This window comes from Acomys russatus, chromosome 7, assembly GCF_903995435.1.
Source record: "Acomys russatus chromosome 7, mAcoRus1.1, whole genome shotgun sequence".
Taxonomy (NCBI): domain Eukaryota; kingdom Metazoa; phylum Chordata; class Mammalia; order Rodentia; family Muridae; genus Acomys; species Acomys russatus.
In genome coordinates, this window is record NC_067143.1 from 39,052,450 (window position 1) to 39,077,118 (window position 24,669).

The following is a 24,669-nucleotide window of genomic DNA, read 5'->3' on the forward strand; positions in this document are numbered from 1 at the left end:
CTGCTATTTAATCTGTAGACAAGAGTACAAATTCCTCATCCTGTTTAGAATATGTTGGAGTGTGATTTAAAGAAATACATTCCTCTTGGGGGATCATGCTACAAAAATGCCAGAAATGTGAGCCTGAGGGTTTTCATTTCAAGGGTAAATGATTGTCCATCGGGCTGAAGACGGGCCAGGCTGATGGACGGCAGGAGGCCAGACTGCTATGGCGGTTGAAAAAAGGCAACTTCAGGTCTGGGCTCCTCTCCTTCATGATTTGCTAATGAAATGATTAAAAATATCAAAATACCAGGAAAACCTACACCCATGAAGAAGAACAGTGGGAGGTAATTAGATCAGACAGACACTGAAGAATTTCTGAGAGAAAGAAACAAAGGGGAAAAAAACAAAACAAAACAAAAACAAAAAAACCAAAAAACAGTGACCCTAGGAGGGATGAGTGTCTGAGTGAACAGCAAAGTAGTTTGACAGATACGGCTGGCAATCTCTCTGCATGCATGCATTTCACATTTGCAGATTCTACCCACTGTGGATCAAAAATCCTCTAAGAAATGCATCTGCACTGACCGCGGACACACTTTATTTTCCTAACATTGCCCCTCGACAGCGCAGCATAGCTGCTGTTAGCAGAGAGTGTCAGTTGGCTTTCTGTCACTACAACAAATATACTGCAGTCTATCAAGATAAGATGAGGTTGCTTAAGTGCACAGTTTTGGGTTCCCACCCCACCCCACCCCACCGTCAGTTTGTCACACTTGATTTATGATGAGACGACCCATCATAGCAGGAGTGCTCAGATGAAGAAACCTGTTAACTCGGTGCCTAAGAAGAGAAGGAAAAGACCTTCCAACCACAATACTCTTTCTTAGTTTGTCCAATAATCCAAAGACTTCCCACTGGGCCCCAAGTCCTGAAGGTTCTATCAGCTTCTAGCAATGCAACACTATAATCTTTAACACAAGGACATTTGAGGGACATTTACGATCCGTACTCACACAGCTTTTACATTGCATTGGATTTAGTAAGCCATCTAAAGGTGATGTTAAACACACAGGAGGATGTGTGCAGGTTACACATGACTGAAGACCTCGATGTAGGGCATTTGAGCATCCCTGCCGAGGAGGCCGGCGGGTGACTGTGTGAAAGAACTGCATGCCAGGGAAGGAAGTAGAGGAATCTAACAGACATGTCCACACTCCAAGCAGGAGATGGAGAACAGGGAGTCAGGACTCAGAGGCCTAGTGGCTCAGGGCTTAGGGCAGAGAGGCCAGCTGACCTGCTAATGTAAGGAAGAAGGGTTCTCTTCGGCTGCTTCCAAGGGCAGGGTTCCAGTGAAAGGAGTGATTGAGGGGCCTGTTCCACCAAGTGGCTGGGACCAAAACATATGTCTGCTGTTGCTAAAGTCTCTAGACACTTGTTCCCAGATTTAAAAAAAAAAAAAGAAAGAAAGCCAATATTATTAACATTAGAAACTTAGGCTGAATGAAAAGGGGAAGAGGGAAGATTCAGTATAAGAGAGAAAAGAAATGATGGGGGCATGTGTGCAAGGAAGTGCATCAACTCTCCTTTCAGAGGCCATTAAGTGGCACCAAATAACTCTCAAGTACTGATGAGCCATAAGGACTCTGCATCCTCCTATCAGGTCTGACTAGTGTTTCTCTGTTCATACCTGTTAGAGTGACGGGTGGGGGGGGTGTGGGAGGCTGGGGGGGGCTGTGCTAAGATGGTCATGTTGCTGCACGTGAGCAGGAAGACCTGAGAGACTTGGAAAAAGCCGAAGAAGACCAAGTCTCCTAACTTCAGTCATTGAGGATACACAGAAGGCAGAGGGTCTGAGACAGATGCCACGCACATGGAACTGTGCAAAGGTGGTCCAGGAAAAGAGGAATGGACCTCAATCATGGGGCTGCAACAGCTGAGCAGCACACGCCAAAGAACAAATGCCCCGTTTAAAACCTGCCCTGAGGATTAAAGGAAAAATATTTGTGGAGTCACCTTGCACAGCATTTCTAATAGTACTTAAATATTAGTTCTTATTCTTAGATTCCAAAAACACATTTCCTTCCCAGCAGCCAGAACAGCTTTTATCTATAAAAATGCAAATCAGACCATGCTAACATTCTTCTCGGGACTTGCGTCTTACACTATGAGTAAATCTTAAATGCAGAATGGCTCTCTGGGGCCATCACTGACTGGCCTGTCTCTTCATCACACCCATGGCAGCCTTCTCTCTTGAGAACTGCTAACTCCACAGCCTCACCCTGTAAATTGTGACTCTCCACTCAAGCATAGCTTCAGCTCTTGCTGAGTCACTTCCCTGATCCACACTCCCCAACAGAGGAGTTAAGGTCCCTGTTCCTATCCTAGCATCTTGCTCCTTTTCCTCTGAGCACACAGAACCTTTTCATTCTGGGTTTACCATGTGGCCATCAGTCCATCCACACTAGGAGTTCTACTGTGCATCTCCGACTGCATCTTCCATTTCCATCAGAGATGTGCTTAATAATTTGTGGAATAAAAGACACACAGTGGCCTCCCAGAAAGAGGCCTCCCTCACCCATGAAAAGTGGGGACTAAGCCTCAGGGACTAGACTCAGTCATAAGCCAAGCTGTTGCCAGTCTCAACAAGAGTGGGGACCAGAGAGCCTTAGACCAGCTCTAAGCTTAGCATGCCTGGCACTTGCTTTATCAGATTATCCTGGACCAACCTCAGCTGCTCTGGTGGTCTAGTTAGCTTGGGGCTCATCAGCTCTGCCATGGGGCCCCCTTACATTGAAGGACCTTTCAGAAGTTCCACAGAGGCTCCCTTGGGCCTCTTGTCCCAGAAAGACCAGAGTGTCTCTCCTCGGCTTTTTACAGGCTCCCACCTTCGTTGTTTTTTTTTTTTTTTTTTTTTTTTTCCACAGAGCTGTCCTAGAAACCACTTGGCCTGAAATATCCCTCTCAAAGCCTGGGGTCAATGACTGTTTAGCATAGAGTGTCCAAAGATTACTTCCTTGCCCCAGATGGGACAAATTACACCCAATTTATATTCCAGAGCACTATTCCTGCAGTTCAGACCTCTCCTGAAGCTGGTTTCTTTTCTGATCTCCCTTGACCTTTCCCCATCTCCCTCCCAAGAGTGTTCACATAACTGTGTGCATGAATGTCCATCCAGCTTGTGTGTCAAGAGAATTCCATCAAAGACAAAGGTACCAAAGACAGGGAAAAAGAAGGTAGTAGCTGAGACATGGCAGGCATGGCCTGAGCACCATCTTCACATCAATACTGAGGAGAAAGTAGAGGCTTAGGAAGAATCTGAACCTTGGTCAAGGTCACCCAACAGAACAAAATCTGTCTCTGTAGCCCCTGCCATTACCTCACAGATGGTCTGCAAGTCTGCATGGTCCAGCTCTCCCAACCAACAGGAGTTGTGCTGTTTGAGACAGTGGCAGAGCCATGGGCTACAATACTCCGTGTGGTGAGTTCAAGCACACTGTTCTGAAGTGGGAACAGCTCTCTCCCAAGGAGGCTGGCTTTACTGCTACCTACATCCAAAGCCATGTGGCCATGTCAGAAGTAGGTCAGAGAGGGAGACAGATGAATGACAGGCAGTCACTATATAGAGCGCTTGTGATTCTCAGTCCTCAGAATATGTGTACTGGGTCAAGGTTAAAGAACGACATTGTAAATAGCTCACTGGGGAGTAATTTATGTCATCACTTGAAGGGGAAAATTGCAAGCCATCCATGCATCTTTCCATTGGACCAATGCCTAAGCACGCAATTGGCAGAGGAGGCTTTTCGTCCGGGTGTAAGCAAAGAATTTACAAAAATAAAAAGAAAACTGGATGCAGATGCTTTCTCCAATTAGCATCCACCGAAATGGCAGTGAAGAGGAAAGACAGGGCTTATGAGTGAATTTCCATTCAACCGTTTGCCTTGGGTCATGCCACTTCAGGGGGAGATGTGTGTCATTCTCTGGTGAAGCTGGAGGAAACTATTTTAATTTTCTCGAGCACACTGGGGTTTTGCAATCAAGCTATTTTTAACCAAAGGCTTTACAAAGTCTGACCGTCACGTGAGGTTTTTACCAAGATCTAAATCATAGCACCAGGAAGCAATGATTCAGTGTCTCTCAAAACGTTCCAAACAACTCAAAATAATTACATCTTCCTTAAAAACAATACTATTCCTGGGCTATATTTTTTTTGTCATGGTTTTCTTTTCTAGAGGGTGGTCTGTGGATGCAAGATACTTGCTCAAGAGATGGAGACTCTGGCAGGGCGTGCGAAGTACAGATGCTCTGTACTTTCTATCACGTTACACATCTTTAACGTTCTGTTTGTTGGTAGAACAAAATCAAAAGTAGCTTTTTTATCTTTCTGAAATTTCTCTCCTAGGTATAGGACAGATTGAACTTTACTCATGGTCTCTTTCCTCTTATTCTTTCGTTGTTCCCAGAGATTGTATTGGGGTATGGGAATTCTTAGCTAGCCTCTGGTTCATGTTCGAACCACAGTTGCTTTTAAAAATAGAGATTATGGGACTGGAGAGATGGCTAAGTGGTTAGGAAAACTTGTTCCCCTTGCTGAGGACTTGGGCTTGGGTCTCAGCACTGATATGTTAGCACACATCAGTCTATAATTCCAGTGTCAGGGAATCTAAGGTCCTCTTCTATCCCTATAGGCACAGGTATGTATGTGTCTGTATCTGCTTCTGCCAGTGCAGACAGAGCAAAATGGTGGGTCTGATCCAAGGCAGGAGGATGTTGGCTAGGACTCTGCATCAGATGATGAACTGATCAGAACAGAGGAAGGCAAATGAAGAAAGACAGAATCCCAGGCTTAGAATCCAGGCAGATTTGAGGACATGAACAAGAATCATGAAGAGGTACGTTTGGCTGCTTGGATCTGACAGAGTCTGAATTCTAACTCCAGCAGATCTAATCAGTGTGGACGGGAATATCCTACTCATTATCCCAACTGGTGAAGACTTAAACCTACTTCAGCTAGGTGGTCAGGTGGGAAAGAAATGAAAAGAGATCAACTAAGGAACTGCAGAAGAATTGGGCAGCACGGCCCAATCTACATCACACGTCCAGCTGAGTGGACAGGATGCCAAGATGTTGAGGCAAGTGAAGTCACAAGTCACCCCCAGGACTGCAAGATTCATTCTTGGCATTTTGATAATGTTGACTCATAGAGCAAGATGGTTCATAGTTATAACAGTAACAGCCCTGAATATCCTCATGTTTGAGCAGGTCACATTGCAGCTGAGTTGATCTAGGCAAAGAAGCTAGGTAAGTCCAGGAGACCATCATAATCCACAAACACACCACAGGGGGGTGGGGGTGATAAATTCTGTGACTGGATTCAACAGCAATAGCTCAGGGACATTGAGGGGGGTTTCCAATTTCATCTATGGCCATACTCACTTCCAGTTGAAACGTTTTATCCGTGAGTACATACACCAGCTGAAAGTTGACGAAAGTCATTTCTATTTGGTTACAGAAATAACTAGAGCCATTGTGTCAGCTCCTCTGATTGGTTTTTATGCCTAAAGTTCCCTGGATATAAACACTTCCTTCTATCTCTACTTTTGTTACCTGGACTTGATTTGATCTTGTACTCCCCCAAATTCACATCCTCCTGGAATTGTGTGCCTTCTTTGGAAATATGGTCTTTTTGTATATATGAAGTCATGCTAAATTAAAGAGGGCAGTAATCCAACATAACTGTGTTCCGATAAGAAGGGAACTAGAACACGGATATGCCAGGTAATGCTGGAGGCACAGATCAAGAGGCATCATTTACAAGGGTAGGCTTGTAGATGAGGGAGGCTTACAATATATTTTCACCGAGAACTCACAGAAGGAAACCAGTCCAGTTCAGGCTAGCTTTTCAAAATTCTGGCCTCTAGAACTGTGAGAGAACAAATTCCTGTTGTTTAGGCTGTCTCAGGTTAGAATCATTCGTTATAGCAGACAGAGGAACACATCATCACCCAGCCCCAGCCTGCACCATCTCTTACCTGGATAACTCCCATACCTTTATGAACTGAGTCCTTCCGTCTCTGGAATTAAGCATCTACACCTTCCTGAGATGAAGCCTCCATTTCTTCCTGAGATGAACTCTGCTTCCTACAGGCAGCCAATCTGGCTTCCCACTCTCATCCTCCTCTCACGTACAACAGGGACACAGGAAACTCTTAGACTCTAAGGCATAAGGCTCAAGATGCTCTGGGAATAAGTACCACCTCTCCCCCATGGCCCAGCCTTACCTGGTCCACCCTTGGCTTCCTTGACAGATCTTACAAAGCAGCACTCACCCCACAGCCTTCCCCAACCCATATAGATAGGTCCAATACTGTGCTGCTGGTTTTTGCTGACCTTGAGGACTTTACCCCATGTCCTACCATGTTATATGTACTAAACACAAGTCCTTCTCTTGTGTCTGTTGTCCGCCCCCGCAGTTGCAAAGTCCACAAAAGCCTGGCCACTTTGGTCTAATTCATTACCACATCCCCAACATTTAGCGCAGTATCTTGTGAAGTTCATTGGTACTCGGTGAGCCTGTGCTTGATGGATGATGGAACCAACAGGGCTAAGAGAGGACGAGATGCACAGCTTTTCTCCCTGGGCTCCTTCCAAGCCTGTGCTGACAAGACACTTTCAGGGGGCAAGAAAAGAAATGAAGCGGGGCAAGCGGGGACATTTGGAAAGCCATCATCTGTGTTAGTGGTTCAAGTGCCATTCTCATTTATTCAGAAACGAACGAGGTATCAGTTTCCAAACACACCCATCAACTGCTGTCCCACACATGAGCACTGGAATGCTCTGTATTGGTCCTTAGGGATACACTGTTATCTGTATCTATAGATGAGGAAGTGACTCGATCTGAGTTAGTAAGTTCTCAAGGTAAAGAATCATGGACAACAAATGTCACCAGGACCAGCAGGATCCTCCACCTCCCCTAACTGCTTCCCCATGTCCCCACACCTCCTTCTCATCACCCCCTCCTCTGGTCCCATGCTTAAGTCCCACTAGATCATCTCGTGGGACTTTTGGCAGGATGCAAGGAAGGCAGCCCTGCTGGAGACTGCAGTGTGTGTGGAAACACTGCTCTGGTTCCTTCGTCTATTGTGACACCACCACAATCATGAACCGAGCAGCTCCGGCTGGAGATCTGTCCAGATTCATGAAATAGCCTTCAAAATAAAATAGGAGAAACAAACACAAACAGTTCCGGGAGGGGGGGGGGGGGGGCGTCAGCATGCTGTGTATTCACGAAGCAAGACAAGGCAGGTTGTGTAAATATTTAACAACGAGAAAGAACTGAACCAGCTCCAGAGAAGCATCTGGGATGGAAGGCGCTGTGCTTTTCAGTGGGAGTGTCTCTGTGAAGAGAGAACACCCGGCTGCCGTGCTCAGTTCTATACTGTGCACTTGCTGGGCACCCCTCGCAGCCCAACTCCTGGCACTTTCCCTGCAGCTTGTGTGTTTACTCCACAGCTGGGCAATTTCAATGGCTTAATTCAAATAAACCCATCCTTCTAAGCATTAAGATGTTTCATTTTTCTTTCAAACAACAGAAACTCAATAACAGTGTTAACAGTTGAGATAAAAATCCAGAATTATTTTTTCTTCTGTGTTACCTAATATGGCAAGAAGTAGGCTGCTGGGTGTGTTCAGGGTTTCAGATTCTGGCACTAGTCCAAAGACTAAGTCGGGGCATTCCAAAGAAAATAAACTATGTATCTGAAAATATGGTTTTCATGAAGTTCCCTTCATGACTGACAGTTGGAAACACACCATCTTTTTCCTGACCTGATACCACAGGGTGGACTGCACAGTTCACAGAACTCCCATGGGACCAATTATCTGCCTCACATTCTTCCCCTGAAGGACCCAAGTGCACCACTCAGTTCCACACAGTCTGCCTCTGCCCTCTCTTGTGAAGTGTTACCAAGGCAGCCCAGCTGCCTTGGGTGGGCTGAGACTGAACGGTGACAACTGCCAGCTATTTTCCCAGGACCACTCCTCCTGTGCTGTGCGCCCTGTCTCTGCCTGGCCTTTGGCACATCTGGCAACAGGCCTTCCATGAGTCTATGTTTCGAGAAATTTCCAGAAGATTCAAATGCTTATGGCCTATAGAGTACTGCTGCCAATTCTCACCAAGATTGACCTACCCAGTACAGATAATCAATGAGTCCCATAACCAATGAGAAACTTCACAAAATATTCTAACCTTCCATGGTGAAACTTCAACTGAAGTCCAAGAACCAGGCAAGGTCAAGAATAATGGTGGACTCAGCCTGAGGAGGTTGACACAAAACTCCAAAATGATGCCACTAAACCAGTAAGTTTCCAGAGGTCAGTGTGCATCTCAAGGACTAGCACATGAATAGACAGACTACTGGGCCCTTGTTTCCGATTTAGTGGGTGCAGGGTGATCCTCATTTCCAGCAGGTTCAAAACTGAGGTTCACATAGCTGATTGAGAACCACTGCTGGAGACCCTGGAAGGTGAGGAGACACCTGGACTGTCTGTTTCAGTCCCACAGCTCTGACACTGCCCACCTCTCATGTGCTCCTGAGCCTTCGATGCTACCCTGACCTACCTGGAGTGAGCCGCTGTGCTAGACTGATGGCTGGCACTGCAGGGATATTGGAGGCAATCTCTATGTTCAGGACTGCAATGCAGCAGTCCTCCTGTGTGCCTGAAGTCATCACCTGGACCAAGCTCCCTCACCAAACTCTGGGCAAGTGTATCTGCCAGTTCTCTGTAAGTGCCTGAAGCTGGTGTGCAATATGGGTGGTTAGTCTCTTCAGTGTGTAAGAAGTGCCACAAAATGGAAGCAGATTAATTAATAGGGATTAATATTTCACTGCTACTGTTGAATGAGAAAATGAAAGTCACAAGCATCTAAAATTCCACAAGTGTTTTCTCTCCCAGACAGGCGGGGAGACTCTTGAGTGTATGTGGCATCTTGAAACTCTCATGGAAAATGCCCGATGAGAGGCCGTGAACACAGCTGGCTGAAAATGGCTCCCTGGTGGCCGACTCTCAGAGCAGCTATCTGTGCCCAGACTGGAGCCTGGCCAAACACTGTGATCCAAGATTCAAAGCATCCCTGGACTTCAAGCCAAGCTCAAAGGGAGATAGGAAAGCTTAATCGCAGATGAATGGGGGAGTAACTCATCCACTGGGGCTTTCCAGATGAAGCCTTGGGGACCAACCTAGCTTGGTTTCCCCCCAGATTATCACAAGGAATTCGGGCTGCAACAGTTGGGAAAATGGGGGTTTACTCATAAACAGAATCTCGGAGCTCAAGAGGATAAGCACAGTGCCAGCAGACTCCCACGTGACCTGCCCACCGATGGACAAGACAGGTATTTATGAATTAATGAATCATGAATAATCATACAATCATTGAAAAAAGGAAGGCAGGAAGAAAGGAAGGAAAGAAGGTAAGTAAGTAAGTAAGTAAGTAGTTTACTCTTTGCTTGTACCCACTTCTACCATTGGGCAGTCTATTTCAAAGTTTTTGCCTCTACTGGCCCAGAATGCTGACCCAATTGCCTGAATGCAGGAGAACGCTACAGATCCCTAACCACAGAAGGCAATGCAGGGGACATGGCCCAAATGAACTTCCTCTTAAAATGTCCACAGATTAACCTCTCCCACATCCTCTTCTTGGTTGGAGAACCAAGGCCATTCCTCCCAGTGAGGTGCTGGGGTTGTTGGCAAAGAAGCTTCTGTTTCTGCTCACTAGGATCAAGGGTTCCCAGAGTTCAACCACCAGAAGACACTGAGAGGATATTGGCTCCCCCCACCCCACCCCCTGGTTGGCGTCTCTGCTGCCTCCTGCTTGCTTTCTGAACCTGAGGGCTTGCTGTCACCTGGAAAGCCCTGGGCCTTTCCACACCCACCCCACCTGTTTCCCCACTGACTACTTAGATCACTCAGAGGTCTGAAGTGGTTATTTCTGCAACCCCCTTCCCTACAAGGCACTCCTGGGTCTCAACAATACCTCCTTCTCCTCAGGATCGCCTTACACACCCCTGTTCACAGCATCTCTCCTTCCTCTGAAGTTCCTGAGACAATGGCAGGAGGAGGGGCTGAAGCCTGGGACTGTAACAAGATAGGGCATGCTGTGCTGAAGAGCTGTCTCCACCATCCCAGCAAGTGCCTTGGATTAAGAGGCTGGCCTCGAAGCCTGGCACTGAGTCTACTTAGCCCTTAGCAAGGGTCAGGGAAGGACAGAGCAGAGGAGTCTAAACAGAGCTGACAAAGGCAAGCCTGGAACACTCACAGAGACTTTGGCAGAAAGCTACTCTGCATGTTAGGTGCTGCACAGCCCAAAGCCCAGCATTGCATACGAATGTGTGATGTCGCTTGAGAGCCTCCTCATGAAACAAAGGAACACTGGGGATGGAAAGACAACACTCAGGGTCAGCTCATATTATTTGATTCAGTTATGCTTCATAAAGCTTTTGTGGACACTGGCTGCGTAAACACTGAACTACCACTCCTAAGGGAAGTTCAGGGCTAGGTTCCGGTCAGGCCTCCACACATGGACTCATGTTTGTGTCAAGCTGTCTGTACAGAACCTGCTTTTATGAGTAAGTCTATTGAAAAGCACATCGACACTCAGTGTATACTGCCAGTTGGTGGACATTGCACCCAGAGCCATCAACACCATAACTAGAGGCTGGATATAGGTTATCAGACACACCCCTACTTGCTCCGCAAGGCCATGGCTGCCTCCTGGAATCCTGGTGACAGCATGTTAGCCCAGCACTGGCCTATCTTATTACTGCTCCAGGTTTTACACCCTTCTTTCCTTCCTCCCATTCTCTAACCAGGGAATTAGATCCTATTTGGAAACTTTAGAGAGAATATAAAGTCAAAGTTGGAAGGAACCTTAGGAATCCCCTGTGCTGCCATAAGGACAAAGATCAAAGGCGAAAGGAACTTCCCAAGAAAGGACCAGACGGAAAAAAAGGACTCTCCCAGCTCCCTTTCTGTGGCTGTCTCTATTCCCCCCTCCATTTATTATTTATTTAATCACTTTATATCCAGACCCCAGACTCTTTCCTCCTCTTCTATTTTTCCCACCCCACACCCCATCTCTTTCCTCCCAGGGAAGAGGAGGAGACCCTCACTTGGTACCAATCCATGCTGATATCTCAAGTCATTGCACCCTCTTCCACCAGGAAGTGACAAGGCAACCCAGCTAAGGGAAAGTAACCCAGCAGTAGGTAGCAGATTCAGAGACAGCCCCTGCTCCTATTGTTAGGGGGCCCACATGATGACCAAGCTGCACATTTGTTACATATGTATACGGGGTCTAGGCTCAGTCCATGCAAACTCTTTGGTCGGTGGTTCAGTCTCTGTGAGCCCTCGTGGGCCCAGGTTAGATTACTCTGTAGGTCTTCTTGTGGAGTCTTTTTACATAATGGAATATTACTCAGCTACTAAAAAATAAGGAAATCACGAAATTTGCGATCAAATTAATGGAAATAGAAAAAGATCATCCTGTGTAGGGTAACCCAGACCCAGAAAGACACACTTAGTATGTACTCCCTCGTAAGTGGATATTAGCCACATGATAAACATACTACAATCCACAGACCCAAAGCATCCAAGGAGAGCCCAAAGGAAGATGCTTGAATCTCACCCAGAACAGGAAATATAACAGACACCCAAAGTAGATGGAGGGAGAGAACTGAATGGGAGATAGGGTGAGGAGGATAACGGGAGTGATGATCAGGTGGGATGAGAGAGGAGGAGGGGGTGAGGAGAATTGGGAGAGAGAACAGAAACCTGTCGGGGGGATCGTCTCTGAGACAGAGGAAGCTCCTGAGAGTCTATGGGGGGGTGACCCTAGCTGAGACTCCAAGCAAGGATGTTAGGAAGCATAAAGTCTGCACCTCCTGTAGCCAGGGGGGACTCCCAGCAGAGGGAGGGGAACACCAACCCACATACAAAACCTTTGACCAAAAATGTGTCTTGTCTACAAGAAGTGTAGGAGCAAAGATGGAAGAGATTGAGAGAATGGCAAACCAGTGACTGGCCCAGCTGGAGACCCACCCCATGGAAGAGGGCCAACCACATTCACTATTAGTGATACTCTGCTACGCTCACAGACAGGGTCTAGCGTAACTGTCTTTTGCAAGGCTTCCTCTGGCATCTGATGGAGACAGATGCAGAGACCCAAGGCCAAGCAATAGGCTGAGCTCAGGGAGTGCTATGGAAGCATAGGGGAAAGGCTGTGTCTATTTTCAGCATTGCTGTTGCCAGCTGAGGGCACCATCATTGTCTCTCAATAACATTAGAGTCTAACGCTTGTTCACAGAAAGACCAAGCCCATTGCGATGGTGCACATCCCGTGGTACTCTCAAGCATCTTCTTATTACCCTTGGTCACACCTGACCACCTATGGAAAGATTTAACTCACAAAGGAGCCCCACTGTTTCTTCTTGACACCTCACCTCTGTGCAAATATCACCGCTGAGGTCCCCTGGGCCGACAGGGCAGGCTGATCACCCTGCTCTGGCTCCCTCTTTGTCACTTCTCCGACTGCACACACAGAGCATCCCCTCCTCAGTCTATGTTCAGTACAGATGGTGCTGCAGGTTCAATGAGTGGACATCCACTCCCTAGGAGAAGGGAGTTTTCCTTAAGGGAGGGGCTTGGCTGTTCTCCTCAAGACACCTCTATTCCAGCAGGCCTCACCTAGCTCCCTGACCTTGTCACCTTAACTTCCTCAAGTGGTCCATATTTGCTTATTTCTGACCTCAGACCAAAGGTTCAGGGACAGAAGGGTTTGAGACTCTTGCCCAATAATCAATAGCGCCAAGGAACACATAAATTGTATTAAATGTATACTTTGGATACTTAATAATCAACCAGAGAACCCCTTGCTTGTCAGTCAGCATGCAACTGTGCTGCCAGGAGCCCTTTCAAGCAGTCTCTCTCAGCTCAAATGTCTTGTGTGTATCCTGGAAGAGTCCATTTCACTATGTGACCCTAAAAAGAATCCTGTTTCCTCGTACACCCTAAGGATCCAGACCCACTGTATCATCTCTGGCTACTGTAACTAATGCTCACAATGCCTCCAAAGCCTTTTCTGCTCAGTCAGATGCATGAAGACATCTCACAGAAATGTCCAGGAGCCCCTCATGAGCCAGTTAGCAACACCTTTGGACTGAACCTGTACTGCCCTTGGCCACCACTTCCCCGGCCATATGCCCCAGCTGAGTGTCCTGATGGGTTTGAAAAGCCACATCCTGTGGCCAAATACAGAAACTCTAGTGGGGGAAAAACCAGCTCTTTCCAGAGGAGGTGACTTCAGCTTTACAGCCAACACTTCCTGGATGACTTCTCTCACAGTTCCCAAGTGTTGAACTTTACATTCTCTGTTGCGCCCAGGGAGGCAGCAACAGTGCCTTCCTGCATCTGAGCTTGCATTCTTCTTTGACACACAAGTCCTATCCCCATGCTAAATCTGGATCCATGGACCACGAGCACTGAGAAAGTGACTACTGATCTTCAGGAACAGCATAACCTCTACCAGTTTGGACCACCACAGGACTGGATTTGGTTCTAAGTCTTATGGGTAGAATTGAGACCCTCCATCAAAAATTCATAGGTTGAAGACTTAACTCCCAGAACCTCAGACAATGACTGCTTTTGGAGTAGGGCTTTTAAAGGGGCAATTAAGATAAAACTAGGTCATATGGCTGGTATCCTTCAAAAGAGTAGGGGAGGGATGAGGAGGAACGCATGCAGAAAAGAGATCTCGGAGGATTCGAAGGGAAGCATCTGAAAACCAACAAGAGGTCTCGAGAGAAGCAGCCCTGCTGATGCCGTCATCGTGAATGAAATGAACCAAACCCTTGACTGCAACTTGGCAGGGCGACATCCTGATCCCCGGGGTGACGGGGGTTATTATGTCATGAGGATGGAGCCCTTGTGACTGTGGTAACCCTTTCTACCCCATGAGGGCACAGCTAGAAGGCATCAGCCAAGAGCCAGAAAGTGTGCCCTCACCAGACATACTTACTTATAGCTTGATTTTAGACTCCTAATCTCAAAAACTGTGAGAATACATATAAATAGAGATTTAGCACGACAAAAACTAACTGGAACACACACACACACACACACACACACACACACACACACACACCTTTTATTTTTTAATTTGTGCGTGTGAGTATGTGAATGTGAGTGCAGGGCTTTGGATGCCCTGGAGTTGGAGGTACAGGCAGTCGTGAGCTGCCCAGCGTGGATGCTGAGAGCTGAACTCGTATCCTCTGGAAGAAAAGCGAGTGCTCTTTGCCACTGAGCCACCTTCTCAGCCCTTAAAGCTACATGGATCACAGTGGTTTGTTGCAGAGGAAGAGATTGAACTTACAGCATCCAAACTGAGAGAAAAACAATTTCTGTGGTTGGAGTTACCTAGTCTATGGCACATGCCACAAAGGCCTGATTGAGTACAGTGACTCGCTTATTCACTAGGCTTCTACTGAGTGGCTGCTACACGCAAACCTTCAGAATTTAGCACTGTGCTAGACACAAATATGAGAGCCCAGCAGCATACGGAGCAGTCAGGGAGGAAAATAGCACAGATGTAGGCTATATCGAGGAATGCAAATATTTTGATAGAACATATCTGTAACTTCTGTTATGAAAATATACATTTGTTCTGGTTCGAGTGGGATGGCAGGGAACAATTGGTGGGAAACCTGAGTTTTGTGTTTGCTTATCCCTGAAAAATAGTAGATGAGCACAGAAAACAGTGCCTGGCTGAATCGAGCCACATAGAGAGCTGAATCATTCACACCCCCCAGCCATCTACCAATAATGAGTGAGTACAGCATGCGTCATCTACATTTGATGTTAAACTCTGACTGATTCCAAACGACTGCCCTGGTAGCACTTCATAAGAACACACACGTGACAGCACATCCTAAGAGCTGTTTCCTCAGCCAAACTTGTCGTTTTCCAGGCCATGAGCCATGCTTACTATTATTTATGTATTTCCACTTGTCACTTAAAGCCATGCTGTTGTTTTCAGTAAATTTCTACTTTTACTTTTGTCTGCGGTGGACTGTTTTACTCCCAACCCACTTTCCCTAATAAATAAACACTACAGGTCTTACTGCATATGTTTGTAAAAGAGGTGATTTTGAAGAAAGTGTTACGTTATGGCAGGACTGACTTACTTAAATATTTCAATAAGGAACTGTATTTCAGGTGGCTAAGGCCTGAGTTGTAAGTAACAGGTACCACAGTGATGCATAGACCGTTTGGTAGCAAGAGTACCCCCTATTGACCACATGCTTTAATCACAGGTAAAACTTAGAAAAAAGGTGACATACTAAAAAATTTAATATATTGTGAATGGAGGAGCCCTTATACAAACTAAATAAAACATATCACCTCATCTTTAGGATATTTTTTGACTTCCAGCTTGCCAATGCATTTACTGAAAAACATTTTTTGTTGTTGTTGTTGCTTTTTTTGTTTGTTTGTTTTTGAGACAGGGTTTCTCTGCATAGCCCTGGCTGTCCTAAAACTCACTTTGTAGACCAGGCTGGCCTGCCTCTGCCTCCCAAGTGCTGGGATTAAATAGGTGCCCCACCACTGGTAGGAGAACAATTTTTTTTCAAAACAGGGTCTCTCTGTGTAACCTGGGCTGTCCTGGACTCGCTTTGTAGACCAGGGTGGCCTTGAATTCACAGAGATCCACCTGCCTCTGCTTCCCCGAGTGCTGGGATTACAGGTGTGTGCCACCTCGTCTGGCTAGGAAGAATAACTTTTAAGGTCAAATGGTCACCACCCAAAGGTTACCCTGACCTGTCATGGAGTTTTCCGAAGTGCACAGCTGCTCTCTCAGTTTCTCCACGTCATCAGGATGCACTTGCTCATAGAGGGTGCTCCCAAACCACTCTGACTGTGGCTGGTTCAGAACAGGAGTGACGGAATCAGACACATAGATCACCCTCCCTGTCTCAGCAGCCACCACAAACAGAAATCCATCAGCGGCTTCCAGGATGAGGTGCTTCAGTTCCTGGGGAGACAAGGCCACGGTCAGCAAGTGCACTAACAAATCCAGGTCAGTTGCCCTCTCTTAGTGAGCAATTTCAGCCTTCTTTTATGTGGCTGCCCATCTTGGTGTGCAAGTGGCTGTGTTGATGAACGTCATTGTCCCCGTTTCGCTGATTTATGGAGAAATGCACAAAACACTGTCTTTTCTTGGAGAGGATGAGGGGGGACATTTCTAGCCTAGAGAGATGAAAGAGCAGGTAATGGTGTTCAGGGAATGCTGGGTGGCCAGTTACCTGAGGTACTGCCCTCTTGTACTGAAGCTGATGACATCATACTGTGGAAAGGCCCCGCACCCAGTGCATGGCATAAGGGGTCCTAGGTGGCAGGAAGGCGGGAGGGTGAGAAGGAGACAGGAGAGAAGGAAACAGACCACATGTCTTCCTGCTGTGTGCAGGCACTGTATTCTGGTTCCTCTAGCTCCAGCATGTCCCAGCTCAAGTCTGACCCTGAACATAAGGGCACCCTCTTACTTATATATATCTGCTGGGATATACCAGAACTTTGAAAGCTGCCGCCGCCATCATCATCATCATCTCAGCAGACAAGGACAGCACAGGAAGCAGCCAAGAACAGTGAACTAGCCATATCACTTAACACTGAGAAGAGGCTGGTGTGCTGGCCCTGGGGTCACCGAGGCTTACTAGAGATATGACAGTCTAAAGGCAGAAAAGAAGTGTTTAGAACTGATGGATGAGCAGCAAGAAGATCCGCTGTCACCTGAGGGGCCCACACATGAGGCAGCTTTTATAAAACGAGATATCCACAGCTAAAGGCAGCTCAGCGGTGACTATCTACACCCTCTCCCATCAAGCTAAATGAAACACCCAGACTCCTGGCAGGCAGGGGGTGTGGAGCTAACTTTTCCACAACTACTAGAGTATGCCCCCACCACCTCAACCTTCTCACACACTGCCCAGGCCCTTTGGGGGTCAGCAGTTAGCAAGCAACCCTATGGAATAGCTACCACACAACACTCAGCATCTGAGAGGAAGCGAAGGATGGAACCAGAGCCTCTGGTCAGAATGCCCTCCGAGTGCCCAAGAGTGTCCAAAGACCCAAGTCCTCAGCTTGGGAAATTTGTGGTTGTATGCAGGCACACATAAATGTGCTCAGCCTGGGAAACCAGAGTGAATGCAGATGGCACAAGCATTTTTTGACCAAAAGTTGACTCTGTCAATTTCCCATGTGAGCTTCTGCTTCCTGTGTCTCTTAGATGTGTCTGTGGTTCTAAGAACATCAGCATTTTTCATTCTTAGTGTCAGGAAAAATCTTCCTAACAGGAAGATCTGTTTTTTTTTTAATGGGGTAAGATGTCTGGGGAAGAAGAGGATCCTATGTCACTGGAGGAGGATAGGTGGCTTGGTTTATGCATGCATATTTTTATCTAGTTTGCAAGGACTGCAAAGGTCCAATGGGACAGAGGCACCCTCACCCATCTCTTCCCATGCTCTCTCCTGAGGTTCATCATCTGAGAGCTCATTGCTCATAACCGGCTTTTCCTCCTTTCTCAAGTTAGACAGGATGGGTTGGGAGTGAAAAAGATCCCATCCATGCCCTTCCACTTACTTAACTCTGGTGCGATATTTAATGGCTTTGGCTTCTGCTATTTCCTAAAGTTTGCTTTCAGTGAAATTTTAGGAGGTTAAATGAGTTTCTGATGTGCAGGGCTAAGTAAGGGTTTGCCACATAGTAGGGCTCTGTCTACATGTGACCAAGAAAGAGGCATGGATAGGGCACATAAATGTGCACTTGCCTTCTCCCTGCCATGCCCCTGCAGTCGCTCAGAGTCCTTAGGTAATGATTAAATAAATCCAGGGAGAGCATTTTGTATTGACCTCAGTGTTAGTAGTACTTAAATCAATTTAAGACATACGCCTCGCCATTCCTCTCCATTATAGCACCATCCCCATGTTAACCAGTCTACACAGGGATGCCTCCCTCACCACATTAGCAGCGCTGGGGGCTAGCATGCTTTTCAGTTTCATAGAGATGGGAATGAGGGTGGAAGCCTGTACCCAGGCCACCAAGTTCCATTATCTCTAAGATCAAATATAGCCACTATCTTCTTCCTGAAACCCTCATCGTGAGGGATCAAGTGGCCCTGGGGAAGATTTACAAGGGATCAGATTATGTAAGGCACCTGTCAAAACACCTGCACAGGACAGAGGGCAATGGCGTTGGTTTATCTTCCTCGTTCTTTAACCCTGCTGCCGCAACATGGGCAGATGCTCTGCACCAGCACAACTAACGAGCCCTCGTGCCCTTTCCACTCCTCCCTCTGCACACACTGTGCCCCTCTTAAAAGCCCTGATGCTCACCTCTCCTGTGCTCACTCTCTGGTTCCTTCACAGCCTCTGTCCTGAGCACAGCCTCTGGCACAACCCAGTCACTTCCGCTCAATCTCATTTTGGCCTCGCATTCTATCTTCTTAAGCATCCCATTCCTCAAGATTCCACACGTGGGATGCTTAGCACTTCCAAACTAACACCTCTGACAATCATGCAATTCCACCGCTTCCCACCAAACCCATCGGCTCATGTATCTTAGGAAGGCTATGGAAGTCAGGAATCCAAAACTTCATGTTCCGTCAGAGAAGTGGATTGAAGGGAGCTTTAAGTGCCAGCTTATGCTCACTGTGACCACCACATGAAGGATAAGGACCAAGAAGACAAGCCTCCTGGCTCATGTAACCCGCCTACTAGTGCTGTCTTGCTATTTCAGGCATCTCTTCTCCCCAGGAAGCATGGGTATAAGAGCCGGTTAGCATGGGCTTAGGGATATCCAGCAGACCACTTTCCACTTCCTTCTCTAAGCAACTGACTTGGAAAATTCAAGGGCTTCTCTCCAAGCTTCAACTCCCTCACCCGCCAAACAGAGATGAAGAGCAGTAAATGAACAGCATAGAAAGATGAGACTTGGACTGGGACACCACAATGCCTTCTGGTGTTGGCTGTGACAACCCTATAGCTATTATCATCACAACCCTGTAGCCATCATCATCACTGCTGTTGTGACTCTCACAGCATGACTACTCTCTTGCTACCCTTACATAAGGAATTATAGTGTTACTGCCATCTTCCTGTGTCAACATGCTCATCACACTTTTTAAAAAACTACTCCTTACTAAGATTTATGGGAGCTAAAAGAACAGAAAATAGAAAGACCTGGCACTCTTAAAGAGTGCTTCTTAATAAGACCTACACAGTAAACTAACCTGGGCCCACAGAGGCTCACAGAGACTGACCCACCAATCAAAGAGCATGCATAGGCTGGTCCTAGGCCTCCTGCACATATGTGGCAGATGTGCAGCTTGTTCTTCTTGTGGGTCCCCTAACAGTTGGAGTGTAGGGTCTGTCTCTGATTCTGTTGCCTGTCTTTGAATCCCTTTCCCCTAGCTGAGCTGCCTTGTCCGGCCTCAGTGAAAGAAGATATGCTTAGTCTTGCTGTGACTTGAGGTGCCAGGATGGGTTGGTACCCTTTGGGGGCCTACCCTTCTCTGAGGAGAAGTGGGAGATGGCGGAGAGGAGGGCATGAGAGTGGGACTGGGTAAAGGGGAGGAAAGGGGCTGTGATCAGATCATAAAGTGATTAAGTAAATAAATTAATGGGGAAAAATAAAATAAATTAATGGGCAGAGGTGAGGAGTACTTCTTGCTGAAGAATGGAAGCAAAATTTCTTGCGTTCATCCCTTCCCCAAACTTGAACTTCCATGTTCTCACATCATTCATCTCAGGCTTGTGGCCCTAAGCATCTCTCTCACTTCCACCAGCCACACCAGAAGAGTAACGCTGGGGCACCTGCTCAGTGAGGAAGGAGGGCTTGTATGCGCCGTCCGTAGACTTGTTCCCGGTGCCCCTCATGGATTTCATGTGTGAGACCGCCATGCGCAGGATGGTGAGCTTGTCTGGCTTCCGAGCCAGTGCGCTGCAGGTGGGAACCATGTCAGAGAGCTCCGTAATATACTGAGTCATCTTGTTCCGCCTGCGCCGCTCTATCTCACTGTGGTTCTCTCTTCCCAGAAAGCAAGAGGTCAGGGGGAGGGAAAAAGAGAAGGATCAGAGCAGGGGACACCACACATCGAGATAAATCAACACGCTGTTAACATCAGACGGCCACATTCCTGGGCCTAACTCAGAACGGCGGCTCAGTGCTTTCGGCACTTGTGGTTGAAGCCGAGCCCTGATCAATCTGGAAGCTCTTGTCTGTGTGTGGGGAGCATAGGCCTGTGCGGCTTCTTTTTTAAAAATACGTACTGGCCTTTCCCAAATTACGCACATGCCCATGAACTTTTCCTAGACATGCAAAATTAAGATCAGGGACCACAGAAGACTAAAACATCCTAGCAGTCCTTCGGTGTATAAGTATAATCTTAAACATGACAGTGTGGGCATACACTGACAAATGTAGCCCCTGACTGCTTACACATGTGATGTATATACCTCATGGGATGAAGCATTGTGAGATGGGCTTCAACATATGCTCCTTCAATTTTTTTGATGGTGATAATGATGAAAACCCACCCAGCCATGCTACTTGGACCTTCAACACAGCATCCGGTATGTCTCATGAGTCCTCGACACCCCATCTAAAGCAGGAGTGTGTTGGGGGCTTAGCTAGCCACAGGCAGTTGTGAGTTCTAATCAGGCTGAAGGCAGCGCAAGCCAGCCTGAGCTGTTGGCTGGGGCTGTATCAAATGCCTTTCTCCTTAACAATACCCTCAGCCGACAATGGGCCTGCAGTATCTAATGCGTCACAAGCCTTTCTACTCTTCGAGTCACTAAGGAGACCATTGATGAGGCAGATTCACTCTATGTAAAGTGGGGAATGTGCCTTTGTTCCACACCCAGTGTATTTTCTGCAGCATAGTAACAAAACAGGTGTGATCCTGACTTATTAACCAATTAAAAAAAAATACTGCAAGGAATTACCCACTTCCATCTCTGCGATGCTTAAAATGAAAAAACTAACAGAAGGGCTGGGGGAATATTTCTGTCTCAAATTATTTATTACCTTTAGGCTCAAAAGAGAGTTAGCAGTCAACCTCTATTCAACATGCTTGAGACAAAGGTGTTCCCTGGGATGGAACAGTGTCTAAAAATACAATCCACGGCTGTTGCTGCTGCTGCTGCAGGAAGGAGGGCTTTGTGGTTCTTCCAGAAAGGGAAGTGACACTAACAGTAAGAAAAGAAGATTCCCCAGGCAAGGCTGCTCCACACAGTGCATGAATTCATGGGCTTTACACGCCACGCCTCCAGGAAGCAGGACAGCATGAAGACCAGGCACACAGGTATGATGGTGTGAATGCTATGTGTGCTGAGAGCCTCTGTAGAAACAGCAGAGGTCCCTGTGGTAGACTGCTGTGAGCCTTCTGAAGCAGAATTTCCATTCAAGGAGCCCCAAGCCAGCCCCACAAGAAGCAGAGGATGGCAGAGAAACCAAGGAAACCCAACATGGTCTTCAAGCAGCAGAGGTATTAGGTAGAAATGTAAAACATCCATCGTGCACAGCAGAACCCAGAGGTGGAATCTGGTCACACACTCTGAAAGGCCTTGGAAGGTCAAAGGCAGGAGAGAAAAAGACAGAAGGGGAGGGGCTAGAAGGGGGTTGGGGACAGCAGGCAGAGTTATACCTATGTGACAGTAGAAAAGGGAGGTGTGCTCTGGGAAGAGGGTTCATCTGGAGGGTCAAAGGAAGGCCGAGATTGGGAGGACACATTTGAGAGAGGAAACAACATTCCTGTAGGAAGGGCAGACCTGGGGCAAGAGGAACTTGGGAAGTTGGGGAGCAGGCCAGACCACAGTGAGAAATCTAATGGAGGTTGAACCAATGGGTCCTGATGTAGTGGCTGACCTTTTAGAGGGGTTCAGGGCCAGATGCACCATGTGGCAGAGAGGAAGAAGACAGGCTGAGAGCCGCAAGCAGATCCCTGAGGCCAACCCTACCCCTCAGGTGACACACTGGAAAGATGGAAACTGGCCAGTGATGTACCAATGCTTTTGTACATAGTAAAGACTCTCCAGGGTCAGGAAAGTCTCCGTCCCTCAGGGAAAAGTGGACAGAGCTTGCTGGGTAGGGGGAGAAAGGGTCAACCAGGTAAGGAAAGGGTGGAGTGGGGCACCTACAAGGCAGGGAAAAGGATGCAAGCAGAATTTGGTCAGAGGACTTCTAGCTCTTAAGCACAGGCAAGAGTCTTGGTGTAGAGAAACCAGAGCCCCCTTTTCACCCCTTCCACAAGCAGGAGCAGGTCATGTGGTGCAGACTGCTCTTACAACCGGATATTTTTCCGGGAGGCTCAAAGCAGGGCAAGCCTCCAGAGGTTCATATCCCAACCTTGGCAGCTCACACTCCCTGGGATCATGTAGAGAAGATGGTACTGTCAGAATGTATGGGCTGCTGAAGGAAGGAGAGGTGAGACTGGAAGTTCAGGCACTTATGGACAGAGGATGACTCAGGCAGGACCTAGATCCCTCCACATCTGCCTGCCTGTATGCTCCTGTGGCGACCATGTGAGACAGACTTTCCTCTCTGTGCAGAGCAACCCCCAAGGAGAATCTGCCCACTCCACCTGCAGTCCAATTCCAGTCTCTCAATCTGACCTTTGGGATCTCCCACCAGCCCCACCCACCTCTCGGGGTCCCCTTCTGTATTCCAGGACATATTCTGTCACTCGGCATCTCTCTGAATCATAAGAACACAAAGTCCACTCTGACTTATCTCTAGTCCAGCACATGCTGAACGACTTCTTCACCACAAACTTCTGACCCTGCCCAAATTCTCCTACAGCACCCTCTTGACTCTTCTCCCTTCCCCATGCCCACGCCCACTGCCCACTGTGGCTGTCACCACCTGCACCATATGGCTAAGCCCCCTCCCATCTCAGACCTTATATTGTAGCCAGACTGACAGTTCTCTGGATGCAAGTCTGACCCATTAAAGTCCTTCAGTGACCCCCAAACTTAAGAAGGAAATCCAAATCATTCAGCTAGAGTCTATAGTCACCAACAGTATCATATTGCTATGGATTAATTTTCTATATAAACATGGGAGGAGTCTTTGTGAGGCTCTTTGATGGATCCATGGATAAACTCAATTTGTGGACTGAGGTGAAGGAAGAAAACAATTACAGGAACACCTAAAATATGAAAATCACATTCACTGACCAGTGCAAGAAATGATACAATAATCTTAGATTTTTATGAAATAAGCTTAAGCGACCCACAGTGTGTTAAAAGAACCAAGAACTGCCAGTTGCCTGGCAACAAGATCTGAGAAACAAGCAGTATGCATTGATATGTAAGATTCCATTTTGAAGCCCTCAAGGATACAGAGGTGAAGGAATGCTATCTTGTGAAAAGAGCATGGTACATCCTTAAAACCCTATTCACTGGTCCAAGTTCATCTTCTCCCCCAGAGAAGGGGACAATGAGATCACTCTGTTAGGCCTGGGAATGTGTTGTCTATGAGGACCCATAATTGCTGGGAACCAGGTAGCAATAGTAAGGAAATCTGCCTCTACATTTGTGTCTGGATTCTGAAGCAAAGGCAGCTGGGGTGCAGGAGGAAGTGACATCTCTGCTGGACCAAGAAGGCCATGAGCTTTGCCCCAGAGGGACAACTGGGGAATCCAGGGCAAAGAAGGAAGTACAGCTAGCTAGCTGTGTGCTGACTTAGGTTTCTTTTCAGCTCTGCTACAAAGGGGCCTCTGGAGTTTACTCAGCACAGTGGGGGCATCATCCATCTTGATTTACATACAGAAAGGGGGCATTTCACTAACTCTCCCCACACACACCAGGAAGTGCTGACGCAATCCCGGTGTCATTCTCCTGTGACCTAAAGATTAAGGTCATACAAGATGGTATGAAAGTATGTGATGAGGAAGGCTTCCTACACAGACGTCTCAATGAATACATTCAGGACTAAGGAGAGCCATGCAGTTATGTGCTAAGCCTGAGTGCCTCTCATTGCCTCACCCGACACAGGGGGAAGGGGTCTGAGGAAGATTTGTTCCTGCAAGTATAAGTTACACAGACAGTATAGTGTGTAACTGTGACTTTTGATGATAGCTTGGGACCGTCAGCTGTCCACACCCTCAAACAATAACTAGAATGTCACTTCTCACTGGTTGCAACTGATGCCACCTGCAGCAACAGGAGCATTCTGGGACATTAAAGTGGGAAGCCACCTTGAGATGCCCAGTGCTGGGAGAAGGCTTGGGCCTTACTTTGAGTGCAGGCTTGTGTACGGGCCGTGCTGTCAGAATGCTGCCCCTTTGAAGGATGGATGCCACTAGGTTCTGGCGTCCTTTATGGAGGTTCACAGTCTGCTCTGGTGTGTGATCAGAGCCTTCTAGAGACAGAGTTCATCCTGTCTGCTGTTAGGGCCTGTGAGTTGATAACAGAACTCAAGAGGGAAAAGAAGTCAAGCCCAGTGACAGAAAGTGAAGGCTGCTTCCTTAGGCCATGCTGAGGAAAAAAGCCAAGCTCTGTTTCCATTCCTGAACCACTTAAGCAAAGAGACTCCCACTTTTGAAGCTCACATGACCCATCTCTAACACCCTAAGGTTTT

General features: G+C 47.3%; 1 protein-coding gene across 1 annotated transcript in view; it reads right to left on the reverse strand.

Moving 5' to 3' along the window:
* Arnt2 (aryl hydrocarbon receptor nuclear translocator 2) overlaps positions 1-24,669 on the reverse strand; it is a 152,159-nt gene that overhangs the window by 74,327 nt on the left and 53,163 nt on the right. Inside the window, exons 4-5 of the mRNA XM_051148863.1 lie at positions 19,902-20,115; positions 15,853-16,066 (exon numbers count right to left, since the gene is read on the reverse strand). Of these exons, the coding sequence (XP_051004820.1) occupies positions 15,853-16,066; positions 19,902-20,115 (428 nt within the window). The remainder of the gene's footprint in view (positions 1-15,852; positions 16,067-19,901; positions 20,116-24,669) is intronic.